At 47.0% G+C, this 27,329-nt stretch overlaps 1 protein-coding gene across 4 annotated transcripts; it reads right to left on the bottom strand.

Moving 5' to 3' along the window:
• Positions 1-9,479: 9,479 nt before the first annotated feature.
• Stmn4 (stathmin 4) lies at positions 9,480-26,832 on the bottom strand. 4 transcript variants are annotated; one of them, XM_060391361.1, is made up of 8 exons: positions 26,679-26,832; positions 16,723-16,813; positions 15,512-15,607; positions 14,864-14,944; positions 14,304-14,512; positions 13,095-13,286; positions 12,384-12,436; positions 9,480-10,096 (listed from the first exon to the last, which is right to left on the bottom strand). In XM_060391361.1, exons 2-7 carry the CDS (start codon positions 16,733-16,735, stop codon positions 12,416-12,418), a joined length of 612 nt encoding a protein of 203 aa, XP_060247344.1. In that variant the 5' UTR covers positions 16,736-16,813; positions 26,679-26,832; the 3' UTR covers positions 9,480-10,096; positions 12,384-12,415. The 4 variants fall into 4 exon arrangements, with proteins under 4 accessions (XP_060247344.1, XP_021510322.1, XP_060247345.1 ...); XM_021654647.2 differs by lacking the exon at positions 12,384-12,436; XM_060391362.1 differs by lacking the exon at positions 14,864-14,944.
• Between the last annotated feature and the right edge of the window lie 497 nt (positions 26,833-27,329).

Raw genomic sequence — 27,329 nt, 5'->3', positions numbered from 1 at the left:
TGCTCAGCTAACCTGCCTTGTAGATGGTCACTGGAAGGTGGGGTTCCTGCAACTTTCTTTCCAAGGTGGGGGAGGGGAGAAAAGAGGCTAAATTCCAGCCAACCTCACAGGCACACAGTAGGCACTTATTTGTATCATCCTCTGGCACCTGGCATGAAATTCATTTTGTTGTTTTGTTTTGTTTTCTTTTCTTTTTTTTCATGTTTTATTTATTTTTTAATTTTTTTATCATTATTATTTTACACTTTATTCACTTTGTATCCCCCCTCCCTCCTCCCCTACCGATCCCACCCTCCCTCCCCCTTCTTCATGCATGCCCCTCCCCAAGTCCACTGATAGGGGAGGTCCTCCTCTCCTTCCTTCTGATCTTAGTCTATCAGATCTCATCTGGAGTGGCTGTATTGTCATCTTCTGTGGCCTGGTAAGGCTGCTCCCCCCTCAGGGGGAGGTGATTAAAGAGCAGGCCAATCAGATTATGTCAGAGGCAGTCCCTCTTTCCATTACTATGGAACTCACTTAGACACTAAACTGCCATGGACTACATCTGCGCAGGGGTTCTAGGTTATCTCCATGCCTGGTACTTGGTTGGAGCATGAGTCTCTGGGAAGACCCCTGTGTTCAAACCTTCTAGTTCTGTTGCTCTCCTTGTGGGGTTCCTGTCCTCTCCATAACCTACTATTTCCCACTTCTTACATAACATTCCATGCACTCTGCCCAACAGTTGGCCATAAAGTCTCAGCATCTGCTTTGATAGTCTGCAGGGCAGAGCCTTTCAGAGGCCCGCTGTGGCAGGTTCCTAGGTTGTTTCCTGCTTGCCACATCCCTACCTCCTTGTTTTGTTTTCAAGACAGGATTTCTCTATGAATCCTTGGCTGTCCTGGACTCACAGAGATCCTCCTGCCTCTGCCTTCCAGAGTGCTGGGGTTACAGGTATGCGTCACCACACCAGCTGAGATGCAATTTTTAAATTATATAATTTCCCTTTGGTTTTTTTTTTATAAAGCATAAATCTCAAATAAACACCACATGTAACACTTTTAGAAACTCAATCAAGTAAGGCATATCACTGCTAACCTATGGAGAAGACACATAAATAGATCAAGGAAAAAGTGTGACAATCTCATAACCAATAAATTTAGAAGCAATTTTCTCCTTCCCTAAGGCAGATGTATTCCAAAGTCTTAATTAACTTCTTAAATTTATCTTTCCTCTGGAACCTTATTTTTCTTTTTATTAAATTTATTCTTAAATGTACTCTATTTATGCCATTTCTTCCCTCCCTCCTCTTTCCTCTAACCCCTCCTATATCATTGTCCTCTCCCTCACAAATCTATGGTCTCTTTCTCTCTCTCTCTCTCTCTCTCTCTCTCTCTCTCTCTCTCTCTCTCTCTTACACACACACACACACACACACACACCTCTGGATCTGCTTCTCTCTTTCTCTTCCATGCCTCGTGCTCATACAATTCTCTGAGCCCTCTGGCAGAAGCCTGAGATGATGTACTCTTACAGAGAAGCCCTTTAGTACTGTATTGGTGAATGGCTAGACCTATGGAACCATGTGATGGGCCCAGTGGTGGACAGCTTAGTTACTGTTGATGAAGTCCAAATTCTCTAGTCTGATGTTCAGGGTCCTTCCAAGCAGAAAGCATCCATGTTTATCTGCCAGCTTCATGGTTCCCATAGTCCACTTATTCTCCCTAACATCCTTTTTGCTCAACACATCGGCCATCCAAGAACTTTGCCTAGGGTCCACACATACCATTGCTTTTGCTCACATCATACATCTCCTGCAAAACCCCACTGGCTAGCCTAACTGCTGGGCTAGCCTCCTTGTGCTACCTCAGCTCAAATGTCATCCCAACCCTGAAGGAGGATACCCACCTCCATGCCTTCTGCAAATAACAATAAAATAAGGTGCACACAACGGAAGAAGACTCAGAAGTTGACCTCTGGCTTTCGTTCACTCATATACGTGAACACATACCTGTGCACACACAGGGACATATCAGAGGCATACACCACACACACACACACACACACACACACACACACAAAGGAAAGAGAGAGAGGGAGAGTAGAAGGGAGAGAGATAGAAAGAGAGAGCATCTTCAATTAGCCATGTCCATGCTGACCCCTTCCTATGCAGCTCTCTCTCTCACATCTCCCTCCTTACAGTATCAACGTGTCATCTACACCAGAAACCTGTGGCCTTTGTCTTCACACCATCCCCACTGCCTCACCCTACCTGGTCCCTGTGCCTTTTCTACCCAGCTGCCCAGCTTCTGATCATGGCTTCCTCCTCTTTGCTGTGGTGCTCACCCACCCGGCTCTGACCTTCTCTCAGCACTCACAGCATCATCCCATACTCCTTCCCCTCCTGACCAGAGCAAAAGTCCTGGGACCTATGACCCTTTCGGTTGTTCCTCCTAAGACCCACTGGAGAGCCCTGTGGCTCTTGACTGGGATCAGTGGGGAGACACATTTCAGGGTGTGTCTATTACCCAAGGGGAGAAGACCCTCCCTAAGTGAGCGGCTTCTTCTGGAAACTCCCCTGCCTTCGCCTCATGCAAGTCAGTAACTTCATCCTGAGGTGGTGGCTGCTCCAGCTACTCCAGCTACTCCTGTTGTCCCTCACCAACATCAGACCAGGCCCTGTCTGGAAAGCCAACCTAATAAATCCTCCCATAATATGTATTCATTCTTTTGACTCTAGAGGAGTCTGACTATTCCACAGCATACCTTTCTTTTAGGGTCACTTCACATTCTTTATGCCAGGAGGCCCTCTTAGCACTTTGACGATTGCTACTATGTGTCAGAGCATTTCTTTTTTTGTTTGTGTGGTTGCTTGGGGTTTTTTTTCCCCTTTGCTTTTCAAGACAGAGTTTCTCTGTGTAGCACTGGCTGTCCTGGAACTCTCTTTGGAGACCAGGCTGGCTTCAGACTCAGAGATCCCACCTGCCTCTGTCTCTGAATGCCGAGATCAAAAGCGTATGCCACCACCACCCAGCTATCAGAGCACTTCTTTAGGATAGATCCTAGAAGCCAAATTCATAGAGAGAGAAAAACTTGACAATGAGCATGAGACTTTAAGACCAAATGGCTTTCCAAAAGGGCCAGCCCCGCTTGGATTCACATGGAGTGAAACTGGGCATCTCATATTGGGGCTGATCAGAGGGCATCCATACCCAGTGACTAGAACTGGGAGTATTTGTGAATCTTATATACAAGTTGTTACTGGAAGTTCCTGGACAGTTCTCCTGAAGGAAAATGATAAGGAATACTTCTGCATCTAGGACTTCATCTTGAGGAAGAAGAAGCAGACTTTGGAGACATTCTTGAAAGTAGTAGCAACCGTCACCAGCTTGGGGATCTTTGCACTGGGTGCTATGCTAAGTCTGTATACAAGACTCTTTTTAAGTATCCTCCGATTCTTTCAAAGATACACTTACCATTTTAAAATGTATATTCAATCTCCGTGTGATTGTTACATATATCCTATAGTTTCTAATATTTATTGCCGCTTGTGTTTTGTAGTAGTTTGGTACAATTCCAGAAATGAAGGGGTTTTTGTTGTTGTTGTTGTTGTTTGTTTGTTTGTTTGTTTGCTGAAAAGAATGTCATCGTTAGATGGAATATTCTTATGTGACTCTTATCTCTATTGAATCTACAGTGTAAAGTAATTCTGAAGTTTCCTGTTGGGTTTTGCCTGTATGACCAATACATTGTTGATAGAGAGCTATCAAAGTCACCCACTATTATTGCATATAGGCCTCTCTGTCCCATTAGGTTTACTAGAACTTTCTCTTTGTGTGTGGTTACATTAGCATTCATTTTGCATGTATCTATAATCGTAGTATCTTCTTGATGTTCAGTCCCTTTACTCTGTGCAGTGACCTTCTTTGTCTTTTCTGATGACTTTTGAAAAGTCTGCTATGACAGAAATGAATGTTGCTGTGCCTGCTTGTTTGTGAGTTCCATTTGTTCATAATATCACTTTCCCACCCTTTTCTTTCAATCTTGCATGCACCTCTGCTAGTGAGGTGTGTTTCTTGCAGGCAGCCAATCATTGGGTCTTATGATAATAAGTGAGATTGTGGCTTCTAATTGGAGAAATACGATCATTTACACTGAATGATACAATCAAGAGCTATGTATTGATTCCTCTCAATTTGTTATTTCTCTAATCAATTCCTTCTTACCTTTTATTTGCATATTTATTGGGTTCACATTGGAATGTCTTCTCTTGTTTTGTGGTCCTGCTTCTCTACTTCCTTTGCTTAGGACTCTTTTTAATATCTTCACAGAGGTGGGTTGAATGAACTATGGTGACATACATTCATCTCGGAAGGTGCTTATCCTTCAGTTCCACTTAAGAACAACTTTGCTGGATACAGAAATCCAGACATGGCAGTTATTTCCTTTCAGAGTCTACAATAAATACATCACCCCAGACTCCCGATCTTTAGAGTTTCCATAAAGAAACTCTGCTGTTGTTCTGGATGGGGTCATCTTTACAAGTAAAGCTTTCCCACAGTTTTCAATAACCTTTCTTCATTGATTACTGTTGACTTTTAAACTATAATATGGTCATATTTGCTTAGGATTATAAATGTCCCTCACACAACACCTTTCCTTAGATTTTGGAAATTTTCTGCTTCAACACTGTGCACTGTGTTGGTGCTTGAGCTTCCTGCTCTCTCTATGGATTTCACAAGAGCAAAGGAATTTCTCCTAGATCAGGAAGATGTGTGGCTATGCGCTGTCCTTAGTCCTCTAGTCTTGTCAATAATATACAGTATGATTTGCTAGAATCACCACCAATTAGGCCTTGGTACGTTATCAGACTCTAGATCTCTCTGATACAGATGAGAGATTTCCTAAACTCATGATGACACTTCTCCATTGTAAAATAAAAGAGGGGGAGATTTTGGAAGGTCCTGCTGTTTGAGGTTGCAGTCCTCCCAGTCTGGGTAGCCTTTCTGAGTTCAACACCAGAAGGAGGACTCCCTCTCCCCAGAAGGGCCTCTTTGCTTGACCTCATCTGGAAAGTGTCTACAGGCATAGATGTCTCTAACCACATCTGATATATGGCCTTTGGCACAGTTCCCTGCTAGCTCTCCCCTCCCTAAGCCTATAGGATAATCAAGTACTCTGTTCTTGTTCGTGTGATAGGAGCATGGTGCCAAATGCAAATCAAGCATCCTTGGAATTCTTAGTTCCAACCAATTATGTACACCTATCCTGGAAGCCCTCCACCCTCTCTCTAGGGACTATTAAGTTCATCCCAAATAAAGTTGAACTATCTCACTAAAGTGGTTCATGGATGCTGTGTTGTCATGCTCACGGCCTTCAGAGACCTGTGCCCTGCCTCTTCTCCTCCTGCTCTCATGGGAAGGGGGCCAACAGCCCTCCAGGGAAGAGGAGACTCAAAGTTTCTTGTAGGTAGGGTATCTACTCCTTTCCATGTTTCTCTCTGCTGTTGCTTTGTGGATGGATGCCCAGGAGTGTGCCTCCACCCCTCCTCTTACTCGTGCCCACTTGAAGCTGTTTTCCCTGCCTTAGGGTTTTAATCTCCTGTATCTTTGGATTCCAGTACTCACTAAAGTTTGATCAGAGGAGGGCTGTGAACTGAGCAAGATATCTTAATTCTTAGTGGGAAAGCTGTTTCTATGTACAATAATTTAGGCTCGGCCTCAGGAAATCATGAACAGTTTTCTAATTTATATTTGGGAGTTGAATGGGATGCCCCTTGTTGCTCCTCTATGGTTCTCAGACTCCAGTCATTCAAAGAAAGCATTGCATTCTCTCCTTGCTTTAACCAAACTGTTGCTTCAGAATTGTGGAGTGCTCTCCTTGGAAAGCCACTGACTGCGGGCCTCAGAACCACATGCTTCTCATAAACTCAGCCTCCATTAGCTCCGTCACCTCCTGCCACATCTGGCTTGTGTCTACTCTTACTGCAAGAATTGCCTACTGGTAGCCTGGACTTGGAGGAAGTTCCATGCTGCTCACATCAGTAGTGTGTTCAGTTTTTCCTGTCAAGGGCTAGGGATTGGTGAGGACACAGGCTGTCCGGGAGATGAACTTCAGCTCCTCCTCCATAATCCTGATCAGTCACCTCCAATCTTTGGTGTATGTCTTCATGTTTGTGCAAATGTGCACACGTGCGTGTTGGAGGCCAGAGGTCAGCATGAGGTGTTTTCTTCCGTTGCTCCCTAACTACCTTTTCATTTGTTTGTTTGCTTGTTTGTTTTTTGGGACAAGGTTTCTCTGTGTAGCCTTGCCTATCCTGGACTCAATTTTTAGACCAGGCTAGCCTCAAACTCACATTGATCCACTTGTCTCTGCCTCCCTGAGTGCTGAGATTAAAGGCATGTGCCACTGTGTCTGGCTCCTAACTTACTTTTTGAGACAGAGTCTCCAACTGAATTTGCAACTCACCAGTTTGGCTAGTTAGCAAGCTTCAGAGAACTCCCTATTTCCGAACCCCAGCACCGTGAGTGCTGGGAATCCAAAATCGGGTCCTCATGTTTACAGATCCAGAAACTGAGCCATCTACCAAGGCTATCAGCCAGCTCTACAGGGGGCTTTAGGAAAAGGCTACACAAATGAAGCTGTCATGTGAGTCTTTTCTTATCCTTACCTCTCATCTATATTTAGGTTTTAGGTCATCTCGATGGTCATAATCCCAGCTTAGCTAAACCACTGCTGGGTACACAAAGATTCATAAACCTGGTAGTGTATAATATGTGAGATTAGGCAAGTGTGTATATCAAAGCATGCAAAACTAGAATCTCTGGCAGGGTAGAAGAACACATTATCTGAGCTGAGTTTAAAGGGACAGTTAGGAACCAAGCAAGGAGAGGAAGAACAACCCAAATAAGGGAGAAGCCTATGGAAGAACAAGACCATAGAATGAAGGGCAACTGTCTAAGTATGGGGAGGGGAGAGGATGGAGGGAGCTAGCTCCCAGCCTTCAGTCCACAGAAGAAGATGAAGAAGCTGATGGAGTTAATTTGTAAGCTGAGGACCTGAAGGCTATTCTCTTGTCTCTGTTTGCCCAGAAGAAGCTCTATCTGTTGTATTGGCTACAGCTTTCCTTCCACACTAGCAATTATAGCAGCTTCCTAAAGCCCTTAGGTAGCCAGGACTACCTGACCCTGTCTCCAAGCTCATTCCAAACCAGCAACTTCAAAGGGTTTTGATTGTCAATCTTAGAAAGAAATGTGTTCTGTGCTAGGCCTTAGAAATAGACCACCAAAAGAAAAACTGACAATTTCCAGGAAAACATACCTGAAAAATTAATTTTGATGTGCTGTTTTCTGTTCTACCAGAAAGAGAGGGAAGGAGGGAGGGAGGAAGAGAGGGAAGGAGAAAAGAGATACCAAAAAAGCCAAAAAATAAAAAGTAAAATACCCGAAGACTCAAACTGGAATACATTAACTTCTTGGAGTCTGACACAATGATTTGTGATGCCCTCTGCCTCCGTTAAGGATGAACTCCCAAGAGCCCTGGCACCTCATCCAAATGGCTAGCCTTAAAAAATCAAGTGATGTTATAAAAATTACTACTAATGAGAAAGTGAGCTGCCCTGCTCTTATCTATCCAAATAGACCATACACAGATGTTCCAGAAGAGGCGTGAGGTAACTTTTTTTTAACTGCAAGAAAGGATCCTTTCCATATAAGGATACCCTTTCTCTAGGGATCTCTTCCTTATAAGGATCTCTTCCTGTAAGGATCCCTTCTATAAGGACCCCTTTCCTATAAGGATCTCTTCCTATAAGGATCCCTTGCCATAAGGGGTGATTCTTTCTCTGAGAATTTGCTCACTGTGCATCTGTCCATAGCATTTATTTTTATGTCAGTTCTGAGCAGAAAATACTCCTCCCCCCCTCCAAATCCTGTGGCTCTTCATTCCTAGCATGACAGAAGGAGAAAGAGAGAAAAAAGAAGACTGAGTGGGACCACAAAGTTGGTCTCACCATCCAATGAGTCACAACTCAGTCTGAGAAACCCTGACTGGGGCCTTGCAGCCTAGTTTAGATGCAGCAGAAAGCAGTACTGTGAGGTGGCTAAAAATACAGACTTTGGGGACAAGCTGCGAATTCAAGCCCTCTTCTCCCACTTAACTATGTGTGGGAATTTGGGCAAGCTACTTATACTTTCTGTGCCTCAGTTTCTTGTCTGAATTAATGGGATGTCAGCAGCAACTTTCTCCCACAGTTGTTACAAAGATTAAACGAGGTCTTCTACGTGTGAAAGTCTAGAAAACAGGCATCTAAGAGCTGCTGCCTAGAAGTTTGAGCTTCCGCAACATCATCACCACCATCACCGCTACCATAACTCCCCACCACAACCACCACCATCATCACCATCACCACCACTATCCTCCTCCTCCTCCTCCTCTTCCTCTTCACTACTACCACCATCATCATCATCACCATCACCTTCACCGCCACTATCACCACTACCACTGCTACCATCATTATTATTACCACTACCACCCCTTCCACCATCACCACCACTTTTGGTCCTCCAGATGGTCTACCATAAACTGAAGCTCACTTACAGCAGCATTGCCAGGAGAAGACTAAGGCGACACTAAAGAGTTTATTTGAGGATCTGAACAAATCCACACTGTGTTTAAGGGGGGATGTTGGCAATGCCCTGGGATACGGTTCGTGCAGACTCCGCCCGACTCTACCCCACTGCTGCTTGTAAGAGTGTCAGAAGAACTGTCCTCTGCCACCCTGGTCCGGTGTCCTAGAGAACACGGCCCTTCCGCTTTCTTCTAATAGAGAGTACAATTCCTCGCTGAAAGTCCGTGATCCGTCTAGATCACCCTTGCTGAGGGTTTCTGCTATGTCAGAATGCTGCATTTCCCCCACACAAGTCGTATATTTAAACTCCACCCCACAGTAAATACTATCAAGAGAGGAGCCTGGAGGAGGCTCCATCCCCTCACAAAAGGGATGAATGCCACAAGAGGACATGGCAAGAAGTGCCACGTGTTTTCTTAGCAGAAGGTAACCTTTCACCAGAAACCTTGACCTTAGCCTTCCCACCTGGAGAACTGTAAGCAGTAAATCCTATTGTCCGTAGAGCACCCCATCTAAGGTATTGTGTTACAGCAGCTACATAGGCTAAGAATTTCCTTTTAACGCTGAATCCTTGGGACTGTAACAGGATGTGAGCTTATAGACAGGAAAAGCGCCGTTTTCTCTCGCATCATTTCAGCATGCTCCATCCACTAAGGGACGGCCCACAAAAGGGGTTTAGAAGGAGAGAGAAAAGCAAACCTCTGATATCATTTCCAGTATCTAGCACAAACGAACCCTCCTCACCCAGTGCATCAGATACATAGACAGAAAACTTATAAGACACCTGCTGTCAGATAGGTGGGAAGCCAGATTTCCAGACCGTTCTGCACATTCGCGAAGAGCACATTCAGGAAATTAAAAACCAGAAACTGGAGACTTGAAGTAAATGTTTCATTGGTCATGATGATCAAAAGATGACAATGAACACACACACTCACACAGACCTTATCCCACCTGCTGCAGGGGCAGGTCTCACTCCCTCCGGATGGGCTTGTCCTGCTGGCCCTGAAGCCACTGCCCTACCAGGACTCTGCCCTTCACTCTGAACTTCTGTCCTGGTTCTCATCTTTTCTCCACTCGGAACCTGGAGGCCGGATGTCCAGGCAGAGCCGTGAAAAACGGGGGCCTTGGCCCAAGTCTGCAGTCAGTGGACAGTGTCGCAATGTCCGTGGGCTCTTCTCCACCTCCTTTTCCACACTCTCTCCTTCTGTCCCCTCTCCCACCCCATCATTGTTCCCCAGAAACAAATAGGATGGCTTCACTGGTCATTCTTTACATGTACAAACACCAAAAGCAGAGGAAACGCCCCCTTGGCCACCCCCCTCCCCCCAAATCCCAGTGCTGGGAGAGCAGCCAGAGGCCGAGGCTGCTGGAACCAGGTTGCTGCTGGAGCTGTCCGGCTGTCCTGGAAACTTTCTTGGCCTCAGGGCTTTACCTGGAGGCCTCTTCCTTCAGCTCCTTATTTTTCCGCACCTCCTCTGCGTGCTTGTCCTGGGAAGGAAGGGAGGGACAAGGCCAGGTCACACAAGGCTGCCAGGGAAGACCAAAGGACAGGAGAATGGAACACAAAGGATGGTCACCACAGGCAGAGCAGAGCTGTCAGTGAAGGTATCCTGAGAGGCGTGGAAGGAGGCAAGTAAGACGCGGGCCGCGGGGAGTGTAAGCCTGCAATCACACAGAGCTCCTGGACTCGTGATTCCCCACAGCCTGCAGGGGATCCACCTCACAGTGACTCTAAGACACCCCAGGCTCTCTTTACCTCCACTGGTCATTCTGACACTTGGAGTGGTCACTTGACTCAAGTAAATATAAAGAGCCACTTGGGATAGCCAGTTTAGGAGGAATGGGGAAAAAATCAGCCCGTTGCCAGCACCCTTGGAACAGTACAGATCTGTTACTTCCCTCCTATCTCTTTAGTGTCATCTTAACAGGAAGCCTGAAGGAGGAGGACTGTCAAGTCACAGAACTGACAGAGAACTGTTGGGAAATAGTGCTTCACTCCGGACAGTGTTAGAAGACAACCTTCCTTTGCTCCGTAATGCAATTCAGCCAGAAGACTGGGCCTGCCTTCCCACCCCCAGCCAACTGCCTGACTTTAACTGTCTTACTTAACCAGGCCTCAAGTTCTTGGATCTTTCCAGAGGGACTAGAATAAGCAGCTAGCTCACCTTCAACACTCTGTGACAAGTGTCCACCCTCGGGACCATGTCACACCAGCTCACTAGACAACTATCTGGGTCCTTGTAGACCAGGAGCATTTTTGTGTTTTCCTTGATTGTGTTTCCCAGCCCTTACTGTGGTACATGGTTCTGGACAGGTGCTCAATGAGCCCCCTACCAGATCCTGCTGTTTCACATCTGGAACATGGATTAACATGGAATAAATTCACCCAAGTTCCTAAGATACATCTTCATCTACAAGTTTAGCCCTCTACTGATCTCTGACTTCAGAAATGTCCACAGGTTGAAAGCAAGAGGCAGTATGTCTGGTTCTCAAATGCTGCTGTATATCACATGATCTGGAATCCACAGTCCTCAGACCTTGCCCCTAGAGGGCCAGGCAGTAAATCTGGGCTAGGGTTTTTACTCCTAAAAGTTTTGGTCCTATCCCACACAAGAGCTAGTATTGTTGATATTGAAGCTGTCCCTGGTTCATGGACTGAGATGAGGGGAAAAACCCACACGCCTGGCTCTCAACCTTGCCTCCTGCCTCCTCCAGTGAGTAATTGTGAGCAGAGATCAAGGCTTCAGATGAAAAAAAAAAGTCCTCTCAGATGTCTGATCTGGCATCTTGATCCTTAGCATCTACTTGATGTGCACAGCTGTCATTCCAAATTCAACCTTGTCAATCTATCTCTCCCTCCCCCTCTGTATTCAAGCGAGTTGCCATGGCAGAGACCCGGGTTTCTGGCCTCCACTTGCTTGGTTTCCAGAAACCCCTTGCTGATGAAAGGCTAGTGAGACAATATTGGGATGTTCTCTTTGAGACAGGCAAGAGAGCAGCCACTTGGACAAGAGGTCAAGGCTAGCTCTACTGCTTGTGTGCCGTGGGAATCACAGCAAATCATTTAACCTCTGGAATGGTTTCCCCATCTGAACTAAGAATGACACTTGTCCTGTTCACCTCCAAAGAATGTGATGACCATATAATGATAAAATTAAAGCAATTTATTAAAAAATAATCTTCAAGTGTTTTGATACAATCTAGCTTTCCAAGATGCTTTAGGTTTAGTAAGCCCATAACTCTCCCATCCAAACTGCAGTTCTTCAAGCATTTGCTTTGGGGTCGTGGCTATGGTCTTGCTGGACCAGTGCCTACCTTGTATGCACAAAGCCATGGGATCAATCCCCAGAACTGCATAAAATAGGCGTGGTGGCACACCCCTGTAATCCCCGCACTTGGAGGTGAAAGCAAAAGGATCAGGATTTCAAGACTATCCTTATCTACATAACCAGTTTGAGACCAGTCTGGGATACATGAGACCCGGCATCCAAAAAGAAAAGGTGATCTTAATCGTCCCTGCAGTATCTCTTATTAACTGGAGAAGCCCAAAGTCACACTCAGATTGTGTCCTTCCCCTAAGGCACTCGGTGGAGAGAAAAGTCTTGCTGTCCTCTGTGAAACGGAACATCAGAGCATGTAGCTGCCACCTACAGGCCAGCCTCGGAGCCTGTGCAGCTCACACCCCTGGGTGAAGCTAGATCTTTCTAGCAACTGTTGCCAAAGGCCTGAGGTTCTAAGTGGGTAGGCGGGAGGGAAGAAGGACCAGGCTGCTCACCATGGGACGAGGCCACCGTTCGGTCCCGGGAGTCACCGCGCAGCAGGCGGCTCCTGGAAATAAAACACAGAGCTAAAGCTTCCCAGGAGCTGCAGGAGAAACGGAGGCAGCCTGGGACTTGGGGAATGAGGCCAGCATGTCTTCCAAAGAACAACAAGGAGGATCACACCTCTCATGTGTAAGTGACATCTGGGTTATCGGCAAAGGCAAAAACCTACTTCTCTCTGACCCTTATAAGGAGCTGTGAGGGGGAATGGGAGGGACCCTGTATCCTGCTTGATTGGAAGCTGAGCTTGTGCCCCTAACTCAAAGCCATGCTGAGGTTAGCATCTTTCATTATGCCAAGTCTGCCCATCCAAGGATGAAGCCAGAAATGTGCAGACATATGTTTCTCCCTAGATACTTGCATTGGACAGGCATTCTCTAAGAAAAAAAGGAAAATAATAATAATAAAAAAAAAAAGAGTGTGAGCAAGCCCCTGAGACAGTGAGAAATTTCTAGTGTTGTAAAACTCTAGAAAAATCCCAGGGCTACCCAAAGTTTGGTATGAGCTTCTTGCCTATGACTTCCCAGATTGTCCCCTTAGAAATGATGAGGACCCTGCCCGACAGAAACATTTCCATTCCTGCAGAGGCTGCTTCTTCGAGAGTGATGTGTAGGTCACACGTACTTGCCACAGAAAGAACCTCCTGCCAATCCAGGACCACTTACCTTCTCTTGCAGCCGCTCCAACATGGCGGCCAGGTGGGCCTCCCGGTTCTCCTTATTGGACTCCATCTTCTGTGCCAGCTTCTCTTTGGCCATCTTGATGAAGTTGTTGTTTTCCTCGATAGCTTTCTGGATCACCTCTCGCTCGTGCTCTCGTTTCTCTGCGAGGTGCTTCAGGAGCTCGGCTTCCTGGTACTAGGGTAGCACCAGAGAGAGAAAGACCCTTGAGGGTGGATTTCTACCATCACGGCTTAACAGTGCCACACCCAGATGAGTTCACCCCTGAACCTGTTCCTGCGGCCCAGAAGCAGAAAGCAATGACACTGGACCACCTGCAAAGCTTCCCATCATCTTTGACTTTACTAGCTCTTTTCTAAATAGCTTTGGAACCTTTTTCTTCCCCCTCATATTCCTCATTCAATCTTCCACTCACTCATTCACAAATACTAGGTGATCTTATATTAACTTCAAGGCCCTCACAACTCCAGACCACCTGGGAAGGGAGAGAATTAGCCTAGTAGAAATAAGCACGCATATTAATAAATAAGTGAAACCCAGAGTTGCATGTGATAAAAGCCTTGAAGGTGAAGGAAGGGACCACAGAATTAAATGGAGAATGTTTTCTTTCTTTTTCTTTTCTTTTCTTTTTTCTTTCTTTTTTTTTCTTTTCTTTTTTTTTTTTTTGCTTGAAAGATGAAGAAGTGCTCACATTAAAATGGCATCTAAGTTGAGATACTAATCAACGGGGGAAAAAGGAAACTGAATACAAAGCCATCTCCGAGAAGCCTGTAACACGTTAGCCATAAACCAAACTGGAATTTCACCCAGTGCACATTCACGGTCTTGTTTATCTCCCTCAGGTAGTGTCTTGGTCTATGCCAGTGGTTCTTAACATATAGGTTGCAACCGCTTTGGGGGGGCACATATCAGATACTTACATCATGATTAATTTCAGTAGCAAAATTACAGTTACGGAGTAGCAACAAAAATAATGTTATGGTTGGGAGTCACCACAACATGAGGAACTGTACTAAAGGGTCGCAGCATTAGGATGGCTGAGAACCATCGGTCTATGCCCAGCACTCAGGAGGTGCAGTCTAAGTATTCATAGTTTCACTGTGCCCTTAACCGGTTCAGGGGCACCACCTCACTCCTCTGACTCCTTCCTGCTCACAGTGGGATGGATGGAAAAAAATATGAGGTGGTGCTGACCTTCCTTCGCTCCTCCGCTGCTTCTAGCTTCTTCTGGATCTCTTCTAATGATGGGTCTCGCCGCCGGGGGAGGGAGGCATTAAACTCGGGCACCCCGTCGAAGGAGGGTGGCTTGAGGATGACTTCAAAGGACTGGCCCGAGGTGCACTTGTTCAGCTCTATGACTTCCATGTCGGAGATGACACACCAGTTCAGGTCCACTGTGTCTGCTGTGGAGGGCAGAGGTGGAGCTGCTCACCCGCCGAGGAGCAGCTGGGGCCCCAACAAGCATGCACACATGCACACAGACACAGGGGACCTGGGCCTCCCGGGGCACACCAGTGACTAGGGGTCTCCAGTCCTGAACACTGGACCGTAAGGTCAGTGACGGAGTAAGGTTTGGGAATCCCTGGGCCGGGATCCCAGGAACTATGATTTGTGACAACAGCTGCAGCAACTCCAGCTGCCGTTGCTCCTCACTGGTGACAGACATCGGTACATTTCACCCACCGCCCGCCACCAGCCCCTTCTTGCCCTGTCCCTCTGACGGCCTGTGGACCTCTCCCCTGGCTCCCGCCTACCCTGTTCTCTTCTTTCTCTCCAGTCAGCACTGCCTTTCCGCTGGCTTTGACCTTTCCTCCTACACTGTCTCCCACACCAGCCTAAATGGAAAAAACAGTCTCAGGTCATCCAAACACCCATCTTTCTCATTAACAGACCAAACCCATCCCTTCCTTGCAAACAGAAATGAAGAGATGACCTATCTGTGACACTCTTTGTGAGAGTGTGGCCACCCAGGGTCTGGGGACTCTGACAGCACCGCTGTCACCATCTAGGCCAGAAGTGTTCTTTCCACCTCGGGGCTGTCTGGGAGCATCTCTCTCTGTCCCTAGAAGCCCTGCTGAACACACCAAGTTCTCTTTTCTGTTCTGTGTCTCCATGGGCATAATCTCAGAGCCTCTGTCTGGCTTGTTCTTGCATCTCCTGTGGTGTCAATTTATTCAAGGGATATGCAAAAGAGACTTTAAAAGCAAGTGCTCCAGAAGGGCCCCGACAGCTGCCTGGCACCACAGGCCACATCCCCTGGTCCCAGACACCTCAGGCTCTGGGAAAGAAGACACACCATGACCAGGACAGTTTTATGAGATGGGGGCCAATGAGGGAGTAACCCACAAACACAGGACACAGAAGCCTCCACCCTTTCCTTTCCCAGCCGAGCCCCCACTCACCTTCATATTTGTAGGACGATTTATTCAGGGGATCGGACAGGAAGCAGGAGCAGAACAGAGACACCAGTGGGAGCTCCTTCATCTTCTCCTTGTAGGCTACAAGAGAGTGATCCAGTGACGATGGGGCCACCAGTCCCAGTAACCAACACTTTCACGAGTCAGCCCAGGCTTTCTGGCTCTAAAGTACCCATGCCCGAACCAACTCAGGATTGAAATTTGACCTTCCAACTCACCCAACTGACCCCATCCTTCAGTCAGAACCAAATGCTAAGTACCCTCAAGTAAAGACCCCAAGTGGCAGTGCCCTGACCCTGGGCACCATCTCCTTCTTATACTCCCACCCAAGGATAAACCAGGACTTTGATTCGAGGTTGGAGGAAACCTATACTTCATTCTGCTGAAAGTACTTGACATTGTTCCGTTTTACTCTTCATGTAGTCCAGCTCCACTCTAGAGGAGGTCAGGCTGGGAGTCTTCTCAGATCTTCCCATCACAGGAATTAAGCCAGGGGGTGGTTGTCCACAGAGCAGAAATGTACCCCTGGCACCACCGCGTCTCTCTGGAGGTCACAGGTCATCATGGTGGCCTCTGCCAGCCCTCCCCCACTGCACCATGTTTAATGCACAGTATGAAAGACTCCCTCAGTACATACATAGGCCAGGGCTCATTTTCTCTTACAAAACTGAAATCATGATTTTAACACTATTATAGATACATTATTTTAAAATTTAAAGAATACACACATGAGCAAATGAGGAGGAGGAATTCAGTTATGATCCCACCTACTTCCCAGAAATGCCTTTGCCTCCTTGCTTCTCCACCCTTTCCTTATACGTATCTGTAAGTGCACATACATTAAGAGAGCTGGGGAGCTGGTAAGATGTTTGCCTTGAAAGAACAAGTTCTGATCCTCCACACTCACATGTGAAATCCACTGGGGAGGCAAGAACAGGAAGATCCCTGGCACTCACTGGCCAGTCAGCTTAACCTTAGCAACATACCTCAGGCCAAGGAGAGGCCCTCTGGCCTCTACATGCATTTGAACACATATGGATGTCACACACATACATGTGTGTCCCACATACACATGAACCTTAGTACATATGAACACACAAAGACAGACAGAGAGAGAGAGAGAGAGAGAGAGAGAGAGAGAGAGAGAGAAATGGCTTGTGTTATGGTGTCCATCACCAAAAGGCACAGGCACCTACCTGCGAGGGTCATGTTGGCTGGAATCTGGTGGCTGAATTGACCAAAGTCACAGGGAGTGTTTATCAGCAGCTCAGAACTCAGATCACAACCCTAAGAAAGAAAGAATAGTTCACACTGACAGGTTTGAACATAAAGATGGTCTTTTTAAGCACCAAGGAAATCTTGGGGATACTGCATCTGCTATGATCTACAGGTCCTCTCCTCTCCGGCTTTCACTCTCCCCTTCTCCCTCCTCTACATCTTCCAGGCAGATTCAGTTCATACACCAAGGAGCCTTTCACAACTGACTTGAAGCATAATAATATGGGTTCCCCCAACTTCATCCCTTAGGGGTGTATCCTCCTATGCACTATAATAACTCGACTTAAGGTCAGGGTGAAGGTGAGAGGCAAATTCTCAGTAGAAATTGTCTGGAAATGTTTATAAATTAAATCGCTGTATGAACTTCTCCACCCCAGACATCTTTCCAGCCAACTCTGACATGAGGTGAGTAGGAGACGGACAGGAGACATAAAGCCCCTTATGAGATACCCTCCTGCTTCTCCATCCCCCCCACAATCTTCCATTTCTTGCTGCCTTGAGTCCACTGAAAATGACCCTGGACCATGAAAGGAGGCACACGCTGAAGTATGAAGTATACTATCATAATAACTGTTAGTGCAGAGACATACATGGGCACATGGGAACATCTTGGGACTGGAGCACGAGGCTGAGGGATCCAGGGAGACCCTGAGATGAGCCTTAAAAGATGAGGCAGAGAGGGAATTGGCCAAGTGGACCCTGCACAGAAGCACAGAGGTGAGAGAGCTATGGCCATGAGGATTGTTCTTAAGCTGGTTGGAGCTGAACCTGAATATGGCAAGAGAGGAGAGGGCAAGAAGAGAGATAGGAAGGTCAAGGAAGGAGCCTGTGTGAATGCCTGGGACATGAGAGGGGACAGGGCTCCACTGAGAGCTAGTGGTGAGTGCTTGGCATGGAGACCACTTGGCATGTGGCCACCTTTGATGGTCACTGTGCCAGCAGAGAGTGAGGAGAGCCAGGATGTTACTATTCCTTCCTCCTCAGGAGACATGGCGACTTGAGGTCCTTTTCTTTAGATAGCGAGTGTGTCTACCCTTCTAGGGGGTAAGGTCCGTGTAGACAGGAGGTCTGAAAACTAGACCAGTGCAAAGTTGATGCTAGGTGCCATCTCACCCTGTCGCTGGTCATGTTGCACACCTAAACCTTGTGCTTCCGGTCTTCGCTCTGTACCGAGCTGCACTTGTAAAACTGGACAAGTTCTGCCCAGCATCCAGCATCCAGGAAACACCCTTCCCAGAGCTCCTGCTTCAGGGTTCCCCTCGCCAGCCCTGCAAATGAGGATTATGCCCCTGTCTCTCAAGACTAACAGAGAGTGAGCACAAACTTGAAGCGAGACCCAGCTGCCCTTAGAGGGCTCTGTTCTCCGTTCTCGAGGCAAGGACCCTGCCAGATCCTTCTCCTGCCAGCACAATAGGCCTTTTCTCAATGGTGTCAGGCTGGTCCTGATGGTACCAGTGAGTTCGTGAATATGGAGACAGGCCTGGTGCCTGAGGACAAAGTCTTTGATCATGAGACCAGCATTCATTTAGGTCCAGAGTTATGGGAAAGTGGGGTGACTTGGTGAAAAACTTTGGCCAGAGGAGGCAGAGACCTGGGACCTTGCATGATGGTCAGAGGGAGAAGCGGGAACAGAGAGAAGAGGAAGAAAACACACACCTGATATGAGGGATGAACAGGTGTGGCAATGGGGGGAGGGATCTGTCCTCAGCCTGGGCTGGAGTGACAAGACCCTATACACATGAAACACTTTCAGCTTTCTCCCAGTTCATCTTCACACGAGCCTGAGTTGTGCAGACAAGGCAAGCGCCATCGTCTCTCTGCATTCAGATGGAGAATCTGAGACTCAAAGGCATTAAGATAACCTGCTTAAGGTCAGAAAGCACTAAAGTGGTCAGCCTGAGTCCAGAGCCAGACCTTCTGAATTATAAGCTCTTCTCTAGTGGCAAATGGAGGAGCGAAATGCCTGCTACTTGTCCCTCATGGTCCCAAAGATTTAAAAAAAGCCAGTCTAGGCTGGAGGTGGGAGGGAATTTATTTTTTTTTCAAATATGTATATAAGTACTTTCCATATGTGAAAACCTGGGCTATGAGTCATGGTGACACAGAGAATGTTGGAGACACTAAGAAGGAAGACCAGGGCAGAGAACAGGGGAGGTGACAGAGTAAGTAGGAACTTGTCTCAAATCTCAGAGCTGTGATGTTTGAGCCTGCACAGTTAAAACTTGGAGTCACAGAACATTCACTGCATTACACACTCACCCCAAGTTTCACAGTTGCCTTTTGGAAGGGCAGAAATGCTCTTCCGTCAGGAGGATAAGGTGAGAAGTCCAAGCCCATTCAGTAACCTGAGCTGAACAAGGAATATGCACATAGCTGAACATTATGAATGCCGTGTTAGGTAAAGAAAGGACCATTGCAGACTTGATTGATGGCTTCAAGATGAGAGCGTCCCTGACTACCCAAGTGAGAACAGAGGCAGAGATCAAAATGATGCAGCCGCAAGCCAAGGAATGCCTACCTATACAAGAAGCTGGAAGATACAATTGAGGATTCTCCCTAGAGTCTTTGAATAAGTTGATTTTGAATTTGAGTCCTCCTGCTCTGTGGTGAAGTATATGTCAGCCTTAATACTCGTAGTACATGACAAACCCAAGGTTCAAATCTATGATTCTACATCTCAACAGCTAGTTTTTATACATTGTCTGCTTTGTTCTTCAATATACTCTATGTACATGTATGTCTCCAGAGATACAGGGGACCCTTTAAAACTCCCATGTTGACATGTCATTTCTATTGTAGTCAAGACCCATGAGGCACTTTGAGAAAGGTTACAGAAGATACCATAGGCAAAGCTTTCTGGAAAGCACAGCAATTCAAAGTGACTTTAAGCCCCTGGGGGTGGCAGTCACAGTAGGAAACCTGGCTTTCCCTATGATTATTAGCTTGTGGTATCAGTGCTTGCTGGCAGCTAGTCAAATGCACCTCCCTCAGCCCTCTGCCTGTGGCATGGCTCCTGCTCAGTAGCTATGGCCATGTCATCATGTCATAACAACACAGAGCCTAGAGGTAGGGCCTGCTGGGTGTGCCTACAGCTGTGAGAAAGAGAAGTAGGAACTGTTACACCACGGGTCAGAGCACAGAATGCTAGAACTCATGAAGGCAGGAGGAAGAGGCAATGGTGGCCAGCAGAAGAGCAAGGCTGAGTTAACCTATCAGGACGAGATGCTGCCCAAGACATCAAGTTGTTGAGCATTGGAAGGCAGTCCCCCATGCTAAGCACACACCAGGCCCATCCCAAACCTCTTGCCATGCTTGCTGTTAAGGCAGAGACCAATCCCAGCCTTTGAGCAGCAAAAGCTGACTGCACACCAAACCCTAGAGGTCAATATAACAGTCACTCAACAGTCACTGCAGAATAACAAGGGCTCAGGATGATGCCCGAGCTTTTAAGGAGCATGACACAAACTGGTTGGTCGAAAGTAAGACACCACCTGACCACCTAATTCCCATCTGCAGAAACTGAGCCAGGATGACAGATGCCGAGAGGACTCGACGTGTCTGCTGTCAAAAATCAAGATGACAGAGTTATGCAACTTGGGCTCCCTGTGCCTAGAACCATGCAGAAGCTTTGGAACTCAGCAGTGCTGAAGTGTGAGCTGTGCATATTCAGGCACGGGGAGGAGGGGGGCTCATTGGGCTACACGCAGACTGTCTTGAACACCAGAACAGAAACAGAAGGATGGCAGACAGACACCTCCACACCAGTGAAGGAATTTATACCTATTCTGGTTTCAAGCCATTGTCATCTTTTCAATGAGAACAGAGGTGGATGGCTGATGCTCCAGAAGAGTTGAAGCTCTATCTCAACTTACTTGAAGTTCAGCAAAGTTGAGCTGATTGTGCCAAGTTGCATAGCTCATGAGTGCTGAGCTGAGAGTTGAGTCTATATGAGTTTCATGGGCAGTCTGCGTCTGTTTTCAGGGTCTAGCGTTATTGCCAAGAAATGTGTCCAGTGGTACTATCTTAGGGAAGAAGACTAGAAGAGGTAACTAGAAGCCATGGCAAAGTTCAAAGAATCTGGGACACGCCAAGACTAAGTCACACTCTAGAGTCACTCCCAGCACTATTATCCCATTTATAAACCGATCCTTGCACAATGTCAGCACGTAAGGGGCTGTGTATGGAAACACAAATAATCGCACTTTTCCGTTGTTGGATTAAAACACTAGCATAGTTAATAACTGATATCGGGCACCCAAGCAACCAGGCAACCAAGAACACAATCGGACATGGCAAATGAAGCAGGTTAGGTGGGCGTGGTTGCTAGCGAACAGGCAGAAAGAAGCAATGCTGTTGACTGGAGGGGGGCCTTCTATTTCTAGCAGGAAGAAAGAGGAAAAGATGGCTAGATTGAAAAGGTAGAGCCCTTCCTATGACATCAGAGACAAGGCAAACAGGCAATCACAGGGCTGATAGCTCCCCGTGAGGAGCAGATGAGCCCTCCCTGTGGCAGCTAGAGAAGACCTGTTGTGTTTGATGAAAAGAAGCCAGGGAGCCCCAAGGCTCTGCAGTGTAACCTGACTACCCACATCGCTCCCACCCAAGATGTCAGTCCTGTGCTCACTGGAGAGGTTTCACAGAAAGCTGTTGGCACAGGAGGAACCAAAATGTAAGGTTCTGGGTTCTATTACGTGAGCCTTCCCTCTTTGTCCTGGGCTCTTTCCATCTTCTTGAATGGTACAACAGCACAGGTTGGGGGTCTGCAGAGCTGCCCTCAGTACAGAAAACAGTGCCCAGAAGAAATGCCAGTTTAGAGTACTGCGGCAGGACTGAGGCTCTCAGCTTTCCGGGGTCAGTTAGTGACCCAGAACCAGAGCAGTGTTCTGAGTACTCCAGTGAGACCTACCCCATCTGTGTCCAACCCCTGAGTGTCTCAAAGGGGCCACACAGTGGACAGAGTGGGCAAGTACTTTGTCGCTGTGGGAAATGCCCAGCTATTGCTATTGAGCTGTTCGGAAGCCCACGTGGAGTATTTTGAAGGGATCAGCAGTTAATGCACGTCCGAGTGGTTTAAATAGAGCTGTGTCTGGCAAGGGTTCTAGAAGACAAATATAGGGACTCTGGCTCAGAGTCAAGATGGGAATTTCGTAGGCGTGGGCGTAATGAATTCTAGCCTAGCTCCTCTAACCACAAGAAAGAGGCCATTCCAGGCTGGCAGTACTCTATGCCCTGATGCCATTTGCTGCCCTAGTGACTTCAATGTCACACATCTTCACTTCAGGCTGAAGTCATGTTTCCACAGAAGGACAACCTTGCTAATTTCCTGTTGTCTCAAGGCTCTGGTTGGCAGTGTGTGTTTTATTTGCGTTTAAAAACCAAGAGGAGATAATTTATTATTTTTTTTCGGGAATGTGGTTTTTATTTTTTCCACACTATTTATTGGATATTGAATGTCGGGGCAAACCCTTAGGTACTGGAATAGCCACGGGTAAATTGAGAGTTGGAGGAAACCTGAGAATGGGAGGGCCTCTGGGAGTTCTGCTGGGGCTCTTCCAGCCTCTGGTGGGTCCACACAGAACCTGTGTCCTCAAGAAAGGAAGGGTGACGGCACCACCAAGGATGGACAAGAAGGACGTGCAGAGGGGACCTGGCTGACAACGGTTGCTGGCTTCAGGAACTGTCACTGTTGAATCACCCGTTGAATGCTTCCAAGGGCTCCAGCAAGAAGTGATGCCAGACCCATGGTCAAGAACTCCTAGAGAGCACACAGCAGACATTGGAAGGTGTGCTCCCAGGACACTTGCCCTGCTATCAGCAGAGCCCTGGAAACCCGAGTCTGCAAAGGCAAGATGGGGCTGGGGAGCCACAACCGGAAAACTTACAACCCCAAATAGTGTACTGTGATGGGACAGCTTGGACTATTTTTATTCCCAGTTCAATACATACAGAGAAATCACTGTCATTCAGGCGTGCTAGCTGGAGTGTGACCCAGACACAGGGTAAGGCCCTGGGGTCAAGGGCACTTGCAGGCATCTGGGTGTGTGGAGAACATGCATGGCTTCACTCCTAAGAGCAGCAACGCACATGTTCAGGCGTGTGCATGGTTCATCACATTTCCCAGTACACCTAGACATACCCCTTCATACATGGCTCCACACGACATTAATGTTACATGTCAGGAACACCTATCACAGAGACTCAGTCGCTCCTGAAATCTGCTACTTTGTCCTATCAGCATTTCCCTCTAGGACTGTTATCCCCTCCCCCTCACTTTATCTCATAGCTATAATCCTTTCACCCTTCCGGAGTCCTGCAATACAGGTACCAGACATCCATTTTCCAGGTGACCACCTGTGGGAGTGGCAAGGAACAAGCAAACAAGAAAATACCCTCCGCTGCCACTTTTTTAAAAGCTTTTTTTTTTTTTTTTTTAGCATTTAGACTTTTACATTCTAGTCCCAACAGGAAGAAGGGCTCCATAGAGATCTATGCGCCCACCCCCACACATATGTCCCTCCCACCCTAACCCCTACACACGCACATTGCCTCCTTGGCCTTCTCATCCAACAAAATCAAACCCAGTCATCTCTTCCTTCCATCACAGCTGGATGACCCCTCCTATGAGGTAGTCCTACTGTCTGAAGTTGGCTATGGAAGGCTGAGGAAATGAACAGATCTGAAGGGCAGAAGCCTGGCTGTGGCTGGCCTGATTCCACAAGGAAGGATCCAGGCCAGAAGGGTGTGGAACTGAGCACTGAGTTTCTGTGGATTGTTGGAGGATTGGGTCTCAAAGTCCTGGTCAAGTGGAACACAAAGACAGGATCTTTGTGTTTCAGGGAGAAAAACTATGGTTTTCTTTGGTGATGGTCTTGATCTTTCAATACCCAGGTAAACACTAAACCTAGAACCTTGTGCTTGGTTGACAGCCACTGAGCCACATCCTTAAGTCTCCATCCCTCTTGCTTGTTTTAAATATCAACCAACCCAGTTCCCTCCTACAAAGCAAATGTGGTTTATGAGGATGATTACTAAGACCTTAAGTTCACCTTTTCTTTTCTTTTCTTTTCTTTTCTTTTCTTTTCTTTTCTTTTCCTTTCCTTTCCTTCCTTCCTTTCTTTCTTTTTTTCTTTTCTTCTCTTTCTTTTTTTGCCAAATTGAAATCTAAATAGTCATCATCCATCCAAACAGAAGCAGAAGACACTCCACCTCCCAGTTTTCTTCCATCTTACCTGCAGAAAACACATTCCAAGAGGTTCCTTGGCTGTCTGGAACCCTCTATACACCATCCCCCACTTCCACACATGTATATTCTAGCTGAACTCTCTATACATCATGCCCCACTGCCATCCCTGCATACTTAGAATAAAGTAGAGGCTATACAGAAGGCACAATTAAAGACCAACAACAGTAATTATTAAATAAAACAATAATGACATCATATTGGTAAAAGTTACTTAAAAGTCCTGAGTTGCCTTTTTTTTTTTTTTTCTTATAAAAATTCCCAAGTAATGGATCTTGGGTAGCTGAGACAAAGGAAGGCAGAACCATGAACAAGGAGGCAATTGTGGTATGTCTGTTCAGCAATGTGCTAGGTATAGGTACCGTAGAGTCAAACTTCTTCAGAACATGGTATGCCCTGGATAAACATCCTATCTAGTTCAGTGAGACTGAGATTCCATTATAGCTTTGGGTCACTTAACTGGTACTGGCAGTGCGGACACATCGTTTGCAGCAAGGATGAAACCAAAGAACATCACACCAAGTAAAATAAGCCAGAAAAGCACGTGTGATTCCATTGCTAGATGAGGCACCTAACAAAGCCACATTCAGAGCAGAAAGCAGAGTGAGGGTTGTCAGTCTGGGGCAACGGCAATGAGGACTGGGTGTTTTAAGAGGTCCCTTGCCTCAAATCTGCAAGAGGAAAAGATTTCTTCATATTGCATAGACAGCATTGTCCACTTAAAATAATGGAAATGGTCATTTTCATGTTGATTACATTTTACTACAATTAAAAATTTTAAACTGAAAAAAAGAAATATTCAGCCTAATGAATTTTTCATAAATGTGTAGATTTGGGGCTGGAAGAGAGAAGCAGAAGTCACTTAACCCAATGATTCTCAACTATTTATTGACAGGAATCCACAATAAAGGCTAAATTTTATGTCATGATCCAGCATATGAATGCCACAGCATGAACACACATGTATATTTGGCTAGCAACACATATATACACAAATATATACCTGGGTAAAAATATAGAACTAAAAAGGCACAAGAAATACTAGCCATTATATGAGGTGTGTTCTTTCTTTTTCTTTTTCTTTTTCTTTTTACCTACTCTGTCCTGTTCTAATTTTATTTTTAAAATATCAATTACATTCTACAAAATTGATTTCATTATCTACTAGTTAAATTTCAGCCTGCAGTTCAAAAGCCCTGGTTTGGAATAACCTCCACACTAGCACAAAGATTAGGTCTAATGTCTCTTTGCTGGGTGGTCATCCAGCCTCCCCCCAAATGCCATCAGTGATGGAGATCTCACTTCCCACAAGGTAGCAGGCTCTTTGATGGATCCAACTAGCAGGTAAAGCTCCCAAGTACTTCCCAGTTGTTCCAGATGTGGCTGGGTGGAGCTGGGGAAAAGAAGCCTGGGACCAGCCAGAGGCATCTCTGCAGCTTGCAAGGGACCAAGAACATAGCTCCATCCGCAAGCAGGAGCAAGGTGGGCTGGAGGCAAGGGCAGAGGGCTGGGAGTCTGTGGCCACCTTGTGGCTCTATGCATTGACCTGCCCCCTGCCTTTGCTTCCCTCAAATCGCTATCATTATTTCCACATCTGGTGCATGATCTCATCACCCAAGCACCCATGTGAAGAGCTCTCCTCCCCGAGGGACCTTAGGGGAGGCAGATTCCCCCATACTCCATCTCCACCCTTCACCCCTCAGAACTCCAGCAGACCATCACTCGGTCATCCCATCTGCTGCCCTGTTGGTGTTGGGACATGGGGTATCCCTGCCTGGGGTCTTCAGTCAGGGTGACCGACCCATCCTCTAAGGCATTCCCAGGAACTGTCCAGGTTGGGGACAATGAGGTTCCTCCACACCTGACTGTTCCTGGGAGACGTAAAACAAAGACAGCACTGCCACGTGGGCACACAGGTATCCACTGGACAGCAAAGCTCTGGGCCTCTGGATGAAAAAAAAATGCTAAAACTCCTGACTGGGGCGGTGGGCTGAGCATGAAGGGGGCTAGCTGTGACTGGTCAAGGATCGGAGAACCTGGGTGTGGCAGTCCTGAAAGCTTGCATCCTCTGCCTTAAGCCACAGAGCCAGTTAGAATTAGGCTGACCTCAGGGTGGGGCGGGGCAAGTGAGAGGGGATGATCTCACTGTATCCTTAGGGCCGGGAGAAAAAGTAAGACTGCACAGAGCTAGAGGAGGAAGAAAAGACCGTGCCGAGAAACAAAAACAACCACAGGAAGAATAAATGAAAATGTCAGAAACAGAGCTTCTTCAGCTAGAATGGGGTCTTCAGTCAAAGTAGCCCCCAGAGGAAGCTGAGCTCCAGTAAACCTTTCTTTCTCAAAAGCAGAACATTTTTTTTAAATGCAGAAATAACTCAGCATGAACCTCCAACATGTCCCCCTCATTTGAAACAAAAATGATGCCCCGAGCCCACCAACACCCCTCTTCAAGCGCCATCATTTTGCCTTACCCTGCTTCCCCCCAGGATTTGACAAAGTTTAATCTGCTGAGCGAAACCAAAGGCTACACAATAGACACCAGACCCTTCGTTCCTCCCTCCGCTGTGGCTGCTGTTTTGTTTCTTCCTTTTGTCTGAAAAGCCCTCCGATTGTCCGCATCTCAGTTCCACTTACCTGCAGTCCGGATTCCAAAGCGAGCTGTTCTCTTCTCACTCCTTCAATTAGTGGTACCCTGGGCTTCTCTCAACATCAGCACCACTGCTGGGCTCTCGCCATGACATCACCTCCGAGCTCCCTGATTGGCTAACAGTGGGTTGCTTGGCAATTGGACAGTCTCCTCTGGTGGAGCAGGGATTGCCTGAGTGAGTAACTCTTAGCAGGCTGGGGAGTGGAGGATGATGTAAGACAAAGAACCTGCTCCCCCCTCCCACACCCTGTTGCCTGTGGGGCTGGGGAAGCAGAGGGGAGCGAGCAGGGCCAGGAGGCAAGAGAGGGTGTGGTAGGTGGAGGTGTAGGCACAGCTTTCTAGCTAGGGGAAGAATGAATGATTCGAAGAATCATTAGCTCCTCGGATCTGGGGGAGAGAGAATGTGGAATCTAGAAGAGCAATAGGAAAAGCATATGAACCCTAAAAATAGCCCCCTGAGGACTTGGTGCCTGTTCCCAGCTCTGGTCAGAAGAGCTGGCACATGCAGGGCATGGTTTAGATGGCAGGGGAAAGCTGCAGAAACCCCAGGTCGAGGCGCTGGGGCGGCACCTCACATAGGCATCCCAGGAATGCAGGGTTTCCCTCCAGCCTCCCTCAAAAACGTGTTGCACAGTCTC

This window comes from Meriones unguiculatus, chromosome 9 (assembly GCF_030254825.1).
Source record: "Meriones unguiculatus strain TT.TT164.6M chromosome 9, Bangor_MerUng_6.1, whole genome shotgun sequence".
In the NCBI taxonomy this organism is placed as follows: domain Eukaryota; kingdom Metazoa; phylum Chordata; class Mammalia; order Rodentia; family Muridae; genus Meriones; species Meriones unguiculatus.
The sequence above is the reverse complement of the archived record's forward strand: the minus strand, read 5'-3'. Positions and strand labels throughout refer to the sequence as shown.

Bases quoted from the DNA above. Each gene is read 5' to 3' on its own strand.
- Stmn4 (XM_021654647.2), bottom strand. The intron at 14,513-14,863 runs GTAGGCGGGAGC...TGCCCTCCACAG, and splicing joins GAGAGAAAGAAGAGAACAGG to CAGACACAGTGGACCTGAAC. The intron at 10,097-13,094 runs GTAAGTGGTCCT...CTTCCTTCCCAG, and splicing joins TGGAGCGGCTGCAAGAGAAG to GACAAGCACGCAGAGGAGGT.